Source organism: Thermobia domestica, chromosome 6, assembly GCF_964235325.1.
Source record: "Thermobia domestica chromosome 6, izTheDome1.hap1.1, whole genome shotgun sequence".
In the NCBI taxonomy this organism is placed as follows: Eukaryota; Metazoa; Arthropoda; class Insecta; order Zygentoma; family Lepismatidae; genus Thermobia; species Thermobia domestica.
Genome location: NC_137459.1, coordinates 105025633 through 105043543, shown reverse-complemented (window position 1 = coordinate 105043543; position 17911 = coordinate 105025633). Strand labels below are relative to the sequence as shown.

At 38.3% G+C, this 17911-nt stretch overlaps 1 protein-coding gene across 1 annotated transcript; it reads left to right on the top strand.

The window, feature by feature from the left end:
• The first annotated feature begins 7484 nt into the window (after positions 1 to 7484).
• Positions 7485 to 8078, top strand: LOC145687263 (uncharacterized). Its single transcript, XM_081760738.1, has one exon. It carries the CDS (start codon positions 7485 to 7487, stop codon positions 8076 to 8078), a length of 594 nt encoding a protein of 197 aa, XP_081616864.1.
• Positions 8079 to 17911: the final 9833 nt, after the last annotated feature.

The following is a 17911-nucleotide window of genomic DNA, read 5'->3' as shown; positions in this document are numbered from 1 at the left end:
TTGGTAGTGAGTTGGATTGTGAAAATGATCGAAAACGATCGATATTAGTGAAGAAAAAAATTCAGAAACAAAAAATACAGTGCTTCGCTTCATATATCAATTGCTTGCTACTATAATAAATGCTGAAGCTTATGTTTATTATATGGAGCGCTTACAGCACAGGGCAGAGATGGAGTGGGTCAGTGGGTCAAGTGGGTCAAGTTTTCTGAGTGGGCCAGTGGGTCGTGGGTCAACAGAATGTGACCCACTGTGACCCACCATCCACCGTAACCCACTGCGACCCACCGACTCAGTATGATTTACCGACCACTCTGCTCACTGCATTGTAGACAGTATCTTCTGAAGACTGGTAAATTTGTCTTCGTTTCACTTTCAAGACCTTCATTTCCCCTTTCCATTTGTTTCTGTCTACTTACCTGAAGTGATTATATCTAACCAAGTGAAAAACTGAACTTCATGCGCTTTTGGATATTTATATTTTTAATAGTAATAATAGCAATAGGACTTACACTACTACTTGGCTTTCGAGACCTGTGAGTTTATAGAGCTAACTACTGGAAAAAAATACATTTTAGAATCACTGTAATATATAAATTATTATATAAAAAAATGAATGTAACTATGTGTGCCTGATCATCACGGTCAAATTGCGAAGTCAAATGAAATTACTTTTGGTATATAGTTAGGCCTTAATCCAAACTGGGATGTTATATTCCTTTCATTATAATGCATAATATCCTAAGGAGGTAGTGAGGATCCGATTTTTTTTTGCGAAAAAACATAGTATATCGCACGCCGTTAAACTTACTGAGCTGAAATTCAGTGTATTAACTCTTTATTGAAAATAAACAGAATGTATCCTAGCATTTTTTTTAAATTACCCTTTATGGGGGGGGGTGAACTTTTTATATATGGAAAATTGATAGTGAGTTGGTTTGTAAAAATGATCGAAAACGATCGATGTTATTTAAGAAAAGAAAAATCAGAAACAAAAATACAGTGCTTAGCTTCATATATCCATTGCTTTCTACTATAATAATTGCTGAAGCTTATGTTTATTAAATGGAGCGCTTACAGCACAGAACAATCAACCCATAAAGTTATGAGAAAATAGACATAGAATTTGTACTGTAAGCTTAATTACACGGAAATTTTAAGTTTGGATTGTACGCATAATTATATGGAAAATTTTACACTCTTTTTCCCTTTACCTTGGTCTACTTACCTTGATTTGGAACTTTCAAATTTCATCCCTTTTTCCACTGAAAAGTATCGATAATTCAACAAGGAAATAATTATACTATGATAATTTAATTGAAATTCCTCGTAATTTGGCGCATGGCGAACATCAGTGTGGTAATTGAAGGGGAAGAAGGAGGGGAATTCCCATTCACCTCTGGACACTTTCCAGGAACCTCGTTCCCTTTCGCTTCCTAGACGGGGGAGGGAACTTGGTAATGGCATCAAACCTTCATGTGTAATTACAAAAAATTAAATTTATAAACAAATAAGAAATCATCAGTTTATCAGGCTTTAATTGATAATTTATTCACAAGATTCTCTATCGAAGGCCTGGTAGATGAAGTTTCTGTTCTCCATGAGTCGACATTGCCAACTGACATGGAAAATATGTTGTATGGTGGTAGAGAGATGATACTTCTTGCTGAGTATTTCAAAACTGATCAAGAAAAATCGTTATTAGACTTAAGTCTAACAAGCAGATTGTCGATCAGGAGTTGCAGAATTTTCTACATCGGGTAGAAGTATTATCAATTTCCACGACAGAGTGCAAACGGGAATTTCCCCTTATGCATTTACAGGTGACTGATATTAGAAATAGACTAAGTGCTCAACATTGTCTAACTTGTTGTTCATAAATTTTAATGACCCACAGTTATACAAGCTCAAAGTAAACGAGCTAGTTATTTCTTGGTTGAAGGATGGAAATCATTCCGCTGCAGATGATTTACCACGAAAAAGTTCTGGAGGCCAACAGGAAATAAGCCCGATTTCAGATTTGTTTTAAGTTGGCAAATTACGAGTAATGGAAAGTGTATACTTGTATTACTAATGGCTTATTTATGTTATTGAACTTTGCATGTGATTTTTAATAAGTCTCTTCTTTGCTTTTTATAAACTAGAAGGTAAACTACTTTGAATAAATATTCATAATAATTGCAATTATTCATATTTGTAACTGAAATTTAACGTGGTGTTTTAGTGATTACACAAATTACAAATATGAGCATACTTTATGGAGATGCTCTCACAGAGGGTACACAAGCAGCTTTATAGGCTAGGAAAAACTGATTTTTTCAAGTCTTTTGTGAGAAAAATACTAAGAACTGAGAAATCATAACATTTTCCATATTGTACAGGGGTATTTTCCTGCGAATAGAAGTTTCTTTTGGAATGTGTTGAGAAATGAACACTTGCAAGATTACTCTCTTAGTACAAGTATATTTTAGGCACACACTAATTTCCCCTCACCTTGAAGTACTTCAATTTCCTCACTGACATACACTTTATCATTTGCTGTATATCGTAAAGGTCAGATCCACCGTTATTTTAACAGAGTGGTGCAGGAGCGATTGACCGTAGAAATTCAAACTCCGATTAGTGACAATTTCACAGTATTGCTTTATTGCAAGTGTAAACTCTTTAGTCAGTAGAGAAGAGGCTGTGGGTCATGTGTCAGGGTTGATGACGATGGATTTTGGTGAGTCAGAGTAGATCACAGTGGATGAGAGTGGTTCATGGTGGGTGGTGGGTCAGGGCGGGTCACGGTCGGTCAGTGGGTCGTGGGTCAAATTTTCATTTACCCACGCCAACTCTGGCATGTGTAGCCAATGTCCTGCTTTTGAGGATAGGGTCGACATCAACAACAACTCAAATACCCTAGTCGAGCTCTACTGGATTGCGTACAAGATGCTGGTAATAGTAATGTCAACAACGATGAAAATGAATGTAAAATACTGGAGGTTGAAGTTCAAGAATGGTGAGATGTAGAATACAGACCAAATCTTTATTGGAGAAAAAGACACTGCAAATGGCTGCCTGGAAAACTAAATGGACAATCTTACTGGTAAATTCGATTGACACTAACCTCGGATTCGGAATCAGCTACCCTAAAGCCTATCTAAGAATTGTTTCAGATTATTCCGACGGTTTTTCAAGTTTGACCTTAAAATGACCCTGCTATTACCTTGAAATGAACTTGTAGGGGCAAGAAAATGTCATAATCAGATCGAACGTCTCAAAAATCATGAATGTACTTTACGAAATTTGTTCAGATTTTTGCAACGTTCCCTCTCGATTTCGCCTTCAAACAACCTTGAACTTGAAGTGATGGAGGTTAATCGACAACGGATTCGGAATCAGCGACCTCAAAAGCCCTAGTATACCCTGGTGAGAATCGTTCAATTATTATTTGCGACCTAATTATTATTTTCAGTTTACGAGGGAGCGTATGCCTTTAAGTGATGATACTAATCAGTGGATATCTAAAAGAAAACATGGGGGTTTCGGGCTTCGTGCCCATTGAGGCTCTTCAACAGGGGATCAAAATACACAACATACTGCGATACCAGCCAATTTAACGGAAACCGAATTTCCATAAGCTCTGAGCGGGGTTCATCGTAAAGATCAAGGTACTGTAAATTAACTGTACACCATGCCACCAACAGTTAATATAGAAGTTGAATAAGTTATATTGAGGGATTTTAAATTTGCAACTAAACCGCGCATGCACAGATAATTGTCGTGAATTTGTCACGAAGTAAGAAACTTTATGTAATTAATCACGTATTAGAGCAGTGTGTTTGAGATTAGTTCTGATGTCACCAAAACTCAATAAATTCTTTGAGGGGTTCAATGTTGCACTTTCCAACGCTAAGTTCATAGCATTGCGCATCTTAGAAACGTGTCAAGCGCATAATTTTCATGTGGGTCGTACCACTGTAAATTGTATTATATGAAAATATGCGACACAGTCTTTGATTCACCATAGCGAAACAAGCAGCTAGAAACCGGTTTCTCATTAGGAAAACTCGGGCGCCATTGAGTGTGGTTTGGTGTATAACGACCTCTGAGAATACCCCACACAGCGTGCGATGCCCAGCGAATGCAGGACGTCACATGCGACAATCAACTTCACCATTCATAGGGATTTAAACCTCACGGTCGTTGGCAAAAAAAAAAAAAAACTCTTGGAGTTCTATTGCCGTATAGAACTCGGCAATTTTCTTGTCTGACACCCCTGTCAAGAGTCCAGAGTTTAGCCCAATAGACTCTCGTGCTTTCGGAGCCTTCAAACAGCGCATGTCCCACCATCGATTTCGCATCGTCTCCGACCTGCCAAAAGCCTGTAAAGAGGAGTAGGATGCAATATCCATGATCCAGCTGCAAAGCAGTCTCCTGCAATGGGAACTCCGATGCCGGGCAATAGTCACTAAAAGTGACCTACATATCGGACACAATTGCTGGTAGAAACACGACATATCGTAGGTACGCGGTACATTCAAATTCAGCTCAATATAACGGAATCAACCTCTGTATCTCATCCCTCTTACACGAAAAGACCAAGCATAAACAATTTTCCATCTCCGGATTCAGAAAAAAAGACTTGACTTTTTCTTCCTTTCCCCTTCTAGCTTTGCACAAAGCTTCCTCGTCGCCCGCGGACTATACAAAAACAACAAATTCAGAACACATCTTTGTTCTGTTTCCTTTATTAATCTATCTTGATTGTTGATTTAGTTTGATTTAATTTTGCTGTGCATGAAGTGACTGAATCAAGAAAATCGTAAGACTTGTTTTCTGTTTTAAATTTTGTATTCTCAGTTAACGATTGTATTACTGGAGCATGTAATCTCTGTAGCAATATTTCAATCTCTAACTCATAATTCTCACATTTTGACACAATAAAAGTCATTTTTATACTATTTTTCTTCTTCTTCTTTATTGCATCTCTCTCAAGTACTATCTTACTCGAAAATTCAATTTCTAAATCCAAACAAAGAATATTTTCTCCGACACTTACAAATATGATATAAGTGTTCGTGCAAAAAAAAAAAAAAAGGTTAACAATGTTTTTTGCGATGCATAATTTATATTACTAGACAGCAGTGTTGGCAAAGTCAATTGAAATAAATTCCAATTGATCAATCAATTGAAAGTAATTGCTCTGAAAATTAATTGCATTTGATTTCAATTTGTAATTGACAATTAATTTCAATTGCAATTGAATTTAATCATAAAATTTGCAATTAAATTTTCGTCAATTGTTAATTGTTAATTGGTCATCAGACAATTTAAACTTTTATTTGTTAATTGCCAATCGCAAAGGGTGCAATTGAAATGTTTAATTGTTAATTGCAGTTGACAATTGAAACTTGTCATTGTTAATTGTAATTGTTAGTTACAATTGAAATCACCAATTAAAACTGAAGATAAGAAGATATGTGTATATTGTGTTGTCCACGTGTTACTGTTTTACATATTTCAAACAAAGTACTTATAAGAAATGCTGAATAGCTACCATCCCTTCGCTTCCTGGGAAGAAAGCCGTGAAACTCAGTATTTTTAAAATATATTATAATATGTTTATGGTTCTATCCCCCTCGAAAGAAATCTATATGCCCGTCATGCAAACAATAGAGATGGGCACGAGCGAGTTTCCTTTAAAACTCGACTCGATTCGAATCAGACATCTTTGAGCTCCACTCCAGAACTCGGCTCGAAAAATTTCCCCAAATTCGACTCGAATTCGGATCGAGTTTCGAGTCGAGTCGAGCCAAAAAGAGGCATTTCGAGCTAAATCCTTTGTATAGTTCCAAGTACTATTCCCTTCAAGTATCCTACATCAGACAACATAATTATCAATGATACTACTATTACTACTATAGCTAGACTAAGGCCATCATAACCTGAGCTTTGACATGGTCTAGCATTGTGTAAGTTGACAACAGTGTTGCGAACTGTCATAGCAACAAGAATCAAAGCGAACACTTGACATCACGAGAAAGGAATCGAATTACTTTATCAATGATTGAATTAGATTATAAGTTGAAATATTTGCAAAGTAGATTTTCTTTAAAAAAAATCCTACTTTACTTCTCAGCGTTCCAGCACAACGTAGTTCCACTAGGCCTGACGTTCTGGCTACAGTAATGATTGTATTTTTTTTTTCTTTTTCCACTTATACAACTCTGTCCTTTTGACAAGAATGCTACAGAAATAGAAGGGTTACATGGAACAACAACCGGTCCACCTCCCTGTCGCCGTAGGAAGTAGGTTTTCGTGGAATTGAAAGCGAATAGGGTAGTGAGTGTGTCAGTATACGGCTCTTTTATAGTTCAAGGGCAATGATCCGTGATTTGGAATGTCAAGCTGAAATTTCTAGAATTTCTAATGAAGTATGTAGGCAATTTGTTGACATCCGAAAAAAACATATACATAGTCTGTATATTATAGAAACCGTTATAAAGAGCTTTCCATAAGGACTGATTTAGAAATGGAATAGTAGGAAAGTAACGAACATGATCCAGCTGTGTTTGTATTTTCGTAGAATACTTCTTAAAAAATCATTATGTGAAGGGCAAGATAGGTTTAGATCCACAAAAATACATTTGGAAACACTAGGTTGTCTCCATGGTAACAGGACAGTGTTGTCGGATTTATACCTACTCAGTACTGTGAAAGTTTTTCTGTTGTCGGGTTGTTTTGTGCTATGTAATGTGTGCTATTATCTCAGTGCATTGATGTGAATATAGTGGTGTAATTGTTGTTATTTTCATTCGTCAGTGGAACATAGTTTGTTTTCGTATTATTCATATAGACTTAACGTATAAATTTAGTGTGTGTATGTCTGTGTGTTTGAGTTTATGAACACAATGGCTGAAGTGCATAAGAAGTGTGGAAAGGGGATGCCCTTAACAAGTCAGGCACAGGACTTTGTGTTTGATCTTAGGAAATATTTCTAAAAAGAACGTGACAATTACAGTCATTTATTGCCATTGAATAAAGTGATTGAAAGAGTAGCTTCAACTTTACACATTAGCCCTGCAACTGTAAAAAGAATCACAAAAGAGAAGTGTCCGAAAGACCTCGCCGAACCGACAGAAACTGTATCTACCCCAGGAAAAAAACGTAATAGGCCATGCACAGTCATAAATTTGGATTATTTTGACATAGATTCTATTCGACGTCATATCCACGATTATTATGAGAGGAAAGAATACCCAACAACAACAACAACAACAAAAAAAAAAAAAAAAACTTCTGGTGTCTTTGAAGGAAAGTGGATTGTTCAAGGGAGGGAAAAGTAGTCTGAGCAAAATTTTGCACAACTTAGGCTTCACTTGGAAAAAAAAATCCGGAAGAACTGTTCTTCTTGAGAGGGAAGATGTAGTGGCGCATCGTGCCCGGTTTTTACGGGAAATAACTCGTATTCCTGTTGAGGAAATAGTGTGGGTTGATGAAACATGGGCGAATGCAGGTCTATGGGTTGGACAGACAACTCAATTCGTGGTACTTCTAAAACCCCAATAGGAAAAGGCGGTCGTCTCATTCTTTTACATGCAGGGTCAATAAATGGGTTTGTTCCACATTGCATGCTTCTTTTCCAGTCGAAAAAAACAGTGAACTACCACGAGGAAATGACATCCGAAAAATTTAAGTCGTGGTTTGAAGACTCTCTTCTCACGAATAATCCTCCTCGCTCCACTATTGTTTTGGACAATGCATCGTTTCACAATATAAAGGTAAATAAAGCGCTTACCACGTCTACAAGGAAAGAAGCGGTGTTAAAATGGCTTGAAGAAAATCGAGATTTTTGTTCTTCAATGAACAAGGCTGAATTACTTCAGTTTGTTCGACTTTACAAAGACACGGTAGAACGTTTTGAGATCGACGAATTAGCCAAGACAGCAGGACATAAAAGTTATCATGTCGCCCCCTTATCATTGCCATTACAACACAATAGAGTTGATTTGGGTACAATTAAAAGGTTACGTTGCGGAAAACAACAAGACATTCACCATGCAAAGTGTTCGCGGTTTAATATTGGAAGCGATTAAAGAAATTACTCTAGCAAAGTGGAAAAAATCGTGGATCATACTTTGCAAATAATTTTGAACTACAAGAAGGAAGAAGGTTTACTTGAAAACACTGTAGAAGAACTGGTGATCTCGTTGCAAGACAGCGATAACAGCAGTGACGACGATGCAACAGATGATGAAACTATGAGTGGTAATTCAGAGACATCGTACGGAAGATCTGATGTACAGGCTCTGATGGACTACTGCGAAGTAGGATTTCTACAGTAAATGGCATTAAACTGTCTACAGTTGAATGCCGTTCTATAACGGAAGTAGTTTTTTTTTTGGGGGGGGGGGTAAAGGTATAACAGTATGTGTTTAGAAGAAGTGATAAGTTTATTTATGATTTTGTAAACAATCTTAACACAATACTTTCTGTTTGTTTCTTTTGACTGATACTTTCGTCAGTTATGATGATAAACAACATTTTTGCTGTGACACATAGGTGATTCTTCTTCCAAAAAAATCCCTTGTATTGATTTTTTTTTAAAGCTAGCTAGCTATGATGTAGCTAGTACCCATTGCGAGGGCTACACCTATATTAGGGAAAGAGATTTGATATTATTATGGGGGAAAAATAAATTTCTGTTGGGCAAATAAATTCTATGGTAACGGAAGATAAATGTGGCAACCGCGCTAGATCGTACCTGAGAGTTGTCAGAGCTCTTCTTAGCGCGGTCTTACTCTAATTATTATTATAACACCGCATATAACTATGAAACATAGGGGGTTTGTATCTGAATACTAAAAATTAGTTAACTGTCGATCTCGGTCGTCAAGAAATATTTAGGAAGCGAGGACATCGGTCACGAGATTCTAGGTTTAAGTTCAGGAGGAGCAAGTATTCGGGCTCGAGCCAAAAATTGTTAAAAGTTATAAGACTCCAGCCAGGCATATTCAAAACTGCTCGACCCAGGCTTAGGGTTGTCAACGACTCAAACGACTCGCTCACAGGTCATTCACTTATCGAGCCGAACCGAGAAGTGAGCCGTGCCAACAGCTCACCCGATCGAGCCGGCTCGAGCCGATGGCTCACCAGAGCCGAACCGAACTGAGCTGATTGCTTACCCTAACCGAGCTGGTTCGAGCCATCGGCTCAGTTGAGCTGGCTCGAACCCAGTCGATGGACTTATTTCAACGGAGCTGGTTCGAGCCATTGGCTCCAATCGAGCTTAGTTGATGACTCGTCCCTACCGACCCGGCTCAAGCCATCGGCTTAATTGAGCCCAGTCGGTTGAAATCACTATCCCGGTTGGGCTTCTGCTGTGCCTAAAAAAAAATGGATCTTGCAGTTCTCAGCCTTGATGCTAAGAACTACAGTATATACTTATATTGCTGCTCACGGCGTCATTAACTTGTTCCGCCATCAACGAATTTCGAGGTGCTGTGTTTTGCGTCTTTTGTGTCCCTTTGTGCGCCTATTCCCATATTCTGTGCGTCATCGGAAGTGGGCCAAAATGGGCCTACAAATATGGCGGAACAAGTTATTGCTGTTCCGCCAGCAACGAATTTCGAGGTCGTTTCCTTCACATCGTTTTGTGCGTCTACTTTCACGTTTTGTGCGTAATAGGAAGTGGGTTAAAATGAGTCTCTAAGGTAGGAGGAAAATGACCCACTGTTCCGCCACCAACGAAGTTCAAGGTCGCTTGTTTCGCATCGTTTAGTGACAGTTTCTTGCCGTTTTGTGCGCGTATTTTCACGTTTTGTGTGACACCGGAAGTGTGTCAAAATGGGATTCCAAGACGGGACGGAAATGACCAAGTGTTCCGCCACTATCGAATTTCGAGGTCGTTAATTTTACATCGCGTACCCTTTGTGCGCCTATTTTGACGTTTTGTCCGTCACTGGAAGAGGGTCAAAATGGGCCGCGAAAGTGGACGAAAATGACCCACTGCTCCGCCTCTATCGAACTTTGACGTCCTTGCCTTTGCATCGACTAGTAAATGTTTCGTTCCCCTATTTCCACGTTTTGTGCATTACCAGAAGTGTGTCAAAATGGGCCTCCAAGGTGTGACGAAAGAGACCCACTGTTTCGACACTATCGAATTTCTAGGTCGTTTCTGTCTCATCCTTTAGTGCCTTTTTAAAAGTCTTTTCCACCTATTTCTCGTCTTGTGCATCACCCGAGGTGAGTTAAACAGGCCTTTAAAGTGGGAATTAAATAGCTCACATTTTCGCCGCTATCGAATTTCGAGGTCGTTTTCTTCGCATCGTTTAGTGCCTGTTTTGTACGTTTTGTGCGTCACCAAAAGTGGATCAAAATGGACCTACGAATATAACGAAACAGGTAATGCTCTTCCGCCACCAACGAATTTGGAGGACGTTCCCTTCCCATCGTTTAGTGTGTATTTTGTACCGTTCTGTTCGCCTACTTCCACGTTTTGAGCATCACTAGAAATGCGTCAAAATGGTCCATCAAAGTGTGAGGCAAAAGAGACATTGTTCCGCCACTATCGAAATTGGAATTCGTTTCTTTGGCATTGCATATTGCCTGTTTTGTACCGTTTTGTGCGCTTATTTCTACTGTAGTGCAACAACGAAAATGGGTCAAAATGGACCACAACTATAGCGGAATAAGTAAATGCTGTTTCGTCACCATCGAATGTCGAGGTCGTTTCCTTTACATTTTTTTTGTGTGTGATTTGTGTCGCTCTGTGCGTCAGTGAAAGTGGGCCAAAATTGGCCTTGAAAGTAGGATGGATATGTGTTTTTCTGACATATTTGTATCTTTTTCTTTGACCAACTTTCGTTGGCGCACAAAACGTGATAATATGCGCAGAAACGGTACAAACATGCACTAAACAATGCGAAAGAAGCGACCTCGAAATTCGATACTGGTGGGACAGTGGGTTATTATCTTCACACATTGAATGACCATTTTGACCCACTACCATTGATTCACAAAAAGTGGAAGTAGGCTTCAAAATGATAAAAAACACGCACAAGAAGGTGTAAAGGAAACGACATCGAAATCGTTCCTGATGGAACAGCATTAACTTGTTCCGCCATATTTGTAGGATAACACTTACCCATTTTCGGTGACGCACAAAACGTGGAAATAGCTACACAAAACGACACAAAAATGCCACTATACGTTGCAAAAGAAACGACCTCGAAATGCGATAGTGGCGCAACAGTGGGTCATTTTGGAAGCCCATTTTAACCCACTTCCGCTGACACACAAAACGTGGGAATAGGAGCACAAAACGGTAGAAAGCACGCACAAACGATGCTAAAGAATGTATCTCGAAATTCGTTGGTGGCGGAACAGTGCGTCATTATTGTTCCACTATCGTAGCCAATTTTGATCCACTTCCGATGACACACAAAACGTGCAAATAGGCGCACAAAACACGCACAAAACCATGTGAAGGAAACGACCTCGAAATTCGTTGGTGGCGGAACAGCATTAGCTTGTTTCGTTATATTCGTTGGTCCATTTTGACCCATTTCCGGTGACGCACAAAACTTACAATACAGGCACTAAACGATGCGAAAGAGAAGACCTCGAAATTCGATAGTGACTGAACAGTGAGTCATTTAACTTCCACTTTGAAGGCCCGGTTAACTACTTCGGGTGACGCACAAGACCCGAAAAATAGGTGCAGAAAATATAAATAGGTGCAGAAAATAGGTGCAGAAAATATAAAAATAAATTGGTACTAAACGATGAAAAAGAAACATTGGGTCATTTTCGTCCCATCTTGGGGGCCCATTTTGACCCACTTCCAGTGACGCACAAAACATGCAAATAGGCGCTCAAAACGGCAAGAAACTGGTACTAAACGATCCGAAACAAGCCATCTCGAAATTCGTTGATAGGGGAACAGTGGGTCATTTTCGTCTCACTTTGGAGACCCATTTTAACGCATTTCCCATGACGCACAAAATGTGGAAACAGGCGCACGAAACGATGTGAAGGGAAGACCTCGAAATTCGTTGGTGGCGGAACAGCATTTTCTTGTTCCGCCATATTTGTAGGTCCATTTTGACCCACTTGCGGTGACTCACAAACAGTGAGAATAGGCACAAAACGATGAAAAATAAACTATCTCGAAATTCGTTGGTGGCGGAACAAGTTAAAGACGTCGATGCTTACGGCATTTGATGTCTCGTTATAAAAATATATAGTCGTTTCGCTATTGAGACGAGACGAGGTGCACTAAAGTACCCCACGAGATGCATTAAAATACGAGACGAAATGCAACCTTGTCGTGAGCACCACTAAAAGTATTTCACATTACTACTTACATTTCTCATGGCTTTCACTTTCCAGTATAATCAGATCATGATTTCAAAACGAGTTGAAACGAGCTGAACGAGGGAGCTATTTGTCAAACTCGACTCGACATGAAACTCGATATCAATTTATGGAGCTTCAAATAAACAGAACGTGTCCTTGTATTTTTTAAAAATCTCTTTTATGGTATGGGGGTCTTTCTACGTATGGGACATTGGTAGTGGGTTGATTTGTAAAAAATAATCGAAAAAAGATCGAAATTAGTTGATAAAAAATTGAGAAACAAAAAATACAGTGCTTCGCATTATATATCCACTGCTTTCTATTATAATCATTGCTGAAGCTTGTGTTTTGCTTTCAGAGCACAAGGAAATCCAGTTGTGATAAAAAGATAGGAAATTTGTACTGTAAGCATAATTACATGGAAGTTTTAAGTTTGTACGGTATGCTTAATTATATGAAGAATTTTATACTTATTTTCGTTTTACGTTGGTCTACTTTACCTTGATTTGGGATTTTCAAATTTTATTTTTTTCCACTGAAAAGTATCTATTCAAGAAGGAAATAATTATCAATGATAATTATAATAATGATCTATATAATTGAATTGATTGTGATTTGGTCTATGACAAACACTTTACCATTTCGTACAAGCTGTTATGCCCGTTCTTCTTACGGATCAGATACAATATCAATGTAAACAAACTGAACAACGGAAGAACAATTAAGAAACATTTCTAAACTTGGGTATATTTTGTGTGAATATATATCCAACAACGTACATGTGTTTTGATTGAGAAGGCCGATGGGGGCTGGATTTGAACATAAACACTACCGGGAGCAACCCCGATAAATAAGGATTCGATACAAATATTGGTCATTTTCTACTACTTTTACATCTTTCGGTAAACGCCCCCACAGACTCCCTTGGTTGGAATTGTGAAAAAATTGCCCCTGGCCCCCAGTCGATACCGCGAAAACTATGAATGTGACACAAACATCTGCCATTTTCTACTACTTTTACATATCCCACTAAAAGCCCCTATGATCCTCTAGTTAAAATTTTGAAAAAGAACAAATCCTTTGACACTCAATCGATGGGAGCTGTATTTGGAAGACAACGCCTGTGGGAGTATCACCATTCATCTCAGTGACAGCGAAAATTATGGACTTGATAATTATATCAGGCATGTTCCATTATTTTACATGTCTCGCAGTTGTCCACCCCTTGTGACTCCCGGACCGCATAGAATGGTGGCTGAATTTGAAAATCATCGCAAATGAAAGTATCACCATTTATCTCAGCGACCTAAAAACTATGGATTTGACACTAATATCGGTCATTTTGAATTACTTTTACGTTTCGTAATCCCCCCGTTGACCCCCAGCCCGAATCCGAATAAAGCGAATTTGGAAGTTAATGCGATCGGAGTTTCACCATTGATCTCAGCGATCACGAAAACTATGAAATCGACACTAATATCGGTCATTTTCTTCTACTTTTATACGTACCGATAAACGCCCCCCTGAGACCTTCCTATTTAGAATTTTGTCAAAAACGCTTCGCCTTGGTCTGGGACCTGGACCAAGGTACCCGTGACCAAAATTTGGTAACTCTCGGTCCACTCGTCTGGTCCACAGGCCGCACACAGACAGACAGGCACACAAATAAACTCTTTATTTTATTTATATTAGAAAGATCAGATCCACCGTTATTATAACAGAGCAGTGCTTCAGCGATTGATCATATAAATTCAAACTCCGATGAGTGATAAATTTCATAGCCTTGTTTTATTACAAGTTTAAACTCTTTAGTCAGTAGAAAAAGGGGGCGTGAATCATGGGTGAGAGTTGATGACAATGAGTTTTGGTGGGTCTGTGGGTCACAGTGTGTGAGAGTGGTTCATAGTGGGTGTTGGGTCAGAGTGGGTCACGGTGGGTCGTTGGTCACGATGGGTGGTGAGTCAATTGGTCGTGGCTAAAGTTTTCATTGCTCCACGCCTTCTCTGAACTACAATGTTGAAAATTAATCAGTGAAAATCAATTGCAATTGATCAATCAATTGAAAGTAATTGCTGCGGAAATCAATTGCAATTACTTTCCACTGCAATTACTTTCAATCGATTGATTAATAGCAACTGATTATCCTTTGTTAATGGCCAATTGAAATTAACAATTAACCATTACTTATTTCAATTGTTAATTGCAATTAACAATTAAATTTACAGATTAATTGTTAATTGTTAATTCAATTGAAATTTGCCCAACACTACTAGATAGCACGGAGAAAGTATTACTGTTGCGAAATTGATTTTGGTAATACAAAGTTACATATTCAAACTGTCCTATAACTCGTAGTGAATACAGAAAATTTTTGGATACAAACCCAAATAACTTCTTAGTGTCTTTAAGTCAAAACTGAAATAGATGGAAAGCATGCTTGTTTTGGATCTTAAAAATCATGAAGAAGGTGGTGATTTTGTATCACACTATTCCTATATTTCCCGGCGGGAGATCATGTGGTTAAGATTCCACGTTAATCAGTAGGTCTACGTCTCATATAGCCTCGTTGTTGAACGGGACGTTAAACTCAAAGTCAACTCAACTTAACACTATTCCTATATCATTTAACTTGAATGTTTTCTTTGCAGTAGTCAATAATAAATCATATACAAATATAAGAGTCCGATGCATTATTGGTTTCAACCATAAATGATGATTTCATATTATATGTGCTATACTAAATGGTTAATTAATTGAATTGTGTAATAGGGGCGCGGGGGTTCAGTGGTAGAGCGTTCACATCCGGTGCTTGGGGTTCCTGGTTCGATCCCAGCTCGCGCCGTGTGGACTTTGTGTTGGACAAACACTATGCTCGTGGGTTTCCCCGGGGTTCTCCCGTTTCTTCCCACTTCCTACATTCCACCATTTCCTTAATTTCTAATCATCACCGTCCTTTAAGTCTAACCGGCATAATCGTGTGACGTAAAACTTAAAGGGGAGAGTAGGGTAAAACCGGGAAGTCTGGTGGAAACAAGATATCCCCTTCTAGCTGCAATCGCACGGACAACTGACGAACTTACGTTCCACCTTGACCAAGGAGCTGTGGCCATTACCAGAACGGAATAGATTCGCTGCTTTTGTTGCTGTGAAAAAAATTCAGTTTGAGTGGTTTTTGCTTACCATTTTTTGAAGAAAACTAGACGGGTTATATAACATTTCTGATTCTGCAAGAGTAAAGGTATGTAGACTTTGTACAACATTTAGTTACCTTCATTATCATTCTAAGTAATTGTCTGTAGCGTTTTATCTAGTCAAATGACACCGCGTGTGATGAAAGCTGTATGTGCGGGGAAAAACCGTGTAATACCCGGCTTTGGCCTTTGGGTTTTTAAAACATATAGAAAGCCTATTATTATATGGGCCAAAATACTTTTATTTTACCACATTAGTTTACAATGTAAGAAGTTACGAAACAAGATATATTAAACAATAATAGTATTTTATATAGAAATAATTATTATTGTAAAATATTCTTATTGTATTATATTGATGTTTAATATAATACAATAATAATCTTGCATTTTTTCCGCTCTCGTATGTTGGTTGGTTGGTTGGTTCCTCTTTTATATTCTGTATCAGTACTGTGGCTATATAAGACGGAGTCAACTGCTTAAAGTGACAACTCAGCCACTACTCGTGTTTGTATCTGAGCTATGAATCGCCCAGCGGGATTTGAACCAAGAACGAAAAAAACGCAGTGGAAGTTCCAAGGAAACCTCAAAGCCAGCATCAAGACTCTACAAACAAGGAAGGTTTAGCAGTAAGAGTCCGTGCATTCTCCGTGCAGTGGGGAAAGTTTAGCATTCAGTGTTTCACTCTCCGAATTGATGACTCCCACATACACTGAGAGAAAGACGCAGCCGAAGTAGGACAAGAGAAAAGAAAACCTGTTATTTTGACGGGCTCCCCATTCAAGCTTCAACTTCAAACAGCATTACAAGAAAAGAAACAGAAAAATGAAGGAAAGGAGAACAAAGATGGACATAAGACAGGATGGACAGAATAAACGAATCAAAGGAGAGGCAACTTTTTAAAGATGCCAAAAAGAACAACAGACAGAAAAAAAAACGGCCAAAACAAGAAAAACTGAAGGAGCAAATGTGGGTTGACTCCAGTGAAGAGAATGACAATACTGCCTGCATTTACTGCAATTGTCTCCAAGGGTGGTGAGGGATGGAATCAATGCATTCAATGTTGTTGTTGGGCCCATGAAAGCTGCGTTGGGGACGAGTATGAAGATGACTATTTTATTTGCGACTTGTGCCAATTACAGCGAGAAAGTAAAGACAAAGAAAAATAATTATATTAACAACTCATCAAGTTGTGTCATTTTAGACTTATTCCTATATTTTACAACAATAGTCACCTTATGGCAATAAAAAATAACTTGAATATTGTGAAAATTTTTGACATTTTTATTTTCCCATGACAACAAGATCTATACCCGCTTTTACCCCACTAGTGGGGCAAAACTGGGCAAAATGACTCATTTTACAAAAACAGTACCTACAATTACAAAAACAATTAAATCATGTTTTTAAAAGTGTAGCTGCATTAATAGATAAGTAGTGCATACTTTTGCAACGGCGGTTTCTGGAAGCCTTCAAGGCCGGTTTTACCCCACTCTCCCCTATATATATATATATATATATATATATATATATATATATATATATATATATATATATATATATATATATATATATATATATATATAGATAGATAGATAGATAGATAGATAGATAGATAGATAGATATAGATATATAGATATAGATATATAGATATCGATATCGAAAATCACTATGTTTGTGACTCTAAATCTCCTGAACCATTGAACCGATCTTGATCAAATTTTCAACATATATGAGGGTGTTTTTTTATTGTTTCACTTTGACGAGCCAACGTAGGGGAGGGGGAGGGGAGATATATATGTAAAAATAATTAAAATAAAAATGACTACCTTTGTGGCTTCATCACTCTTGAACCACCTGACCGATCTCAATCAAATTTTCAACATACATGAGTGTAGGAGCACGGATCACTTTAGGCTATTCACTTTGACGATGTAACGTCGGGGAGGGGGGAGAGAAATTTCAACATGATCAAAAATGGCCGATATTAGTGTTGAATCCACAGTTTTTGGGTTGACAAGAGAAACAGTGACACTTGTGATGCTGTTTCAATCCAAGTTTAACCCTGATAGTTGGGGAGAGGGAGTGTACAACGTAGGGGAGGGAATAAACATTTAAAGTTGATCAAAAATGACTAATATTAGTGTCAAATCCACAGTTTTAGGAGTAGCTGGGATTAACAGTGACAATTTTGATGCCGTGTGCCGCAACACGGAGGAGGGGGAGGGGAAGTTATATAAATATAATAATGATTGAAAATGACCAATATTTGTGTCTAATCCAATATTTTTGGGGTCATTCAGATGAAAAATGAGATTTCCGATCCGATTTAAATCCAAAATCAGCCCCGCCACTTTGGGGGAGGGGGAGAAAAAGA

Coding starts and splice junctions, on each gene's coding strand:
- LOC145687263 (XM_081760738.1), top strand. CDS start 7,485: ATGGGCGAATGCAGGTCTATGGGTTGGACAGACAACTCAATTCGTGGT.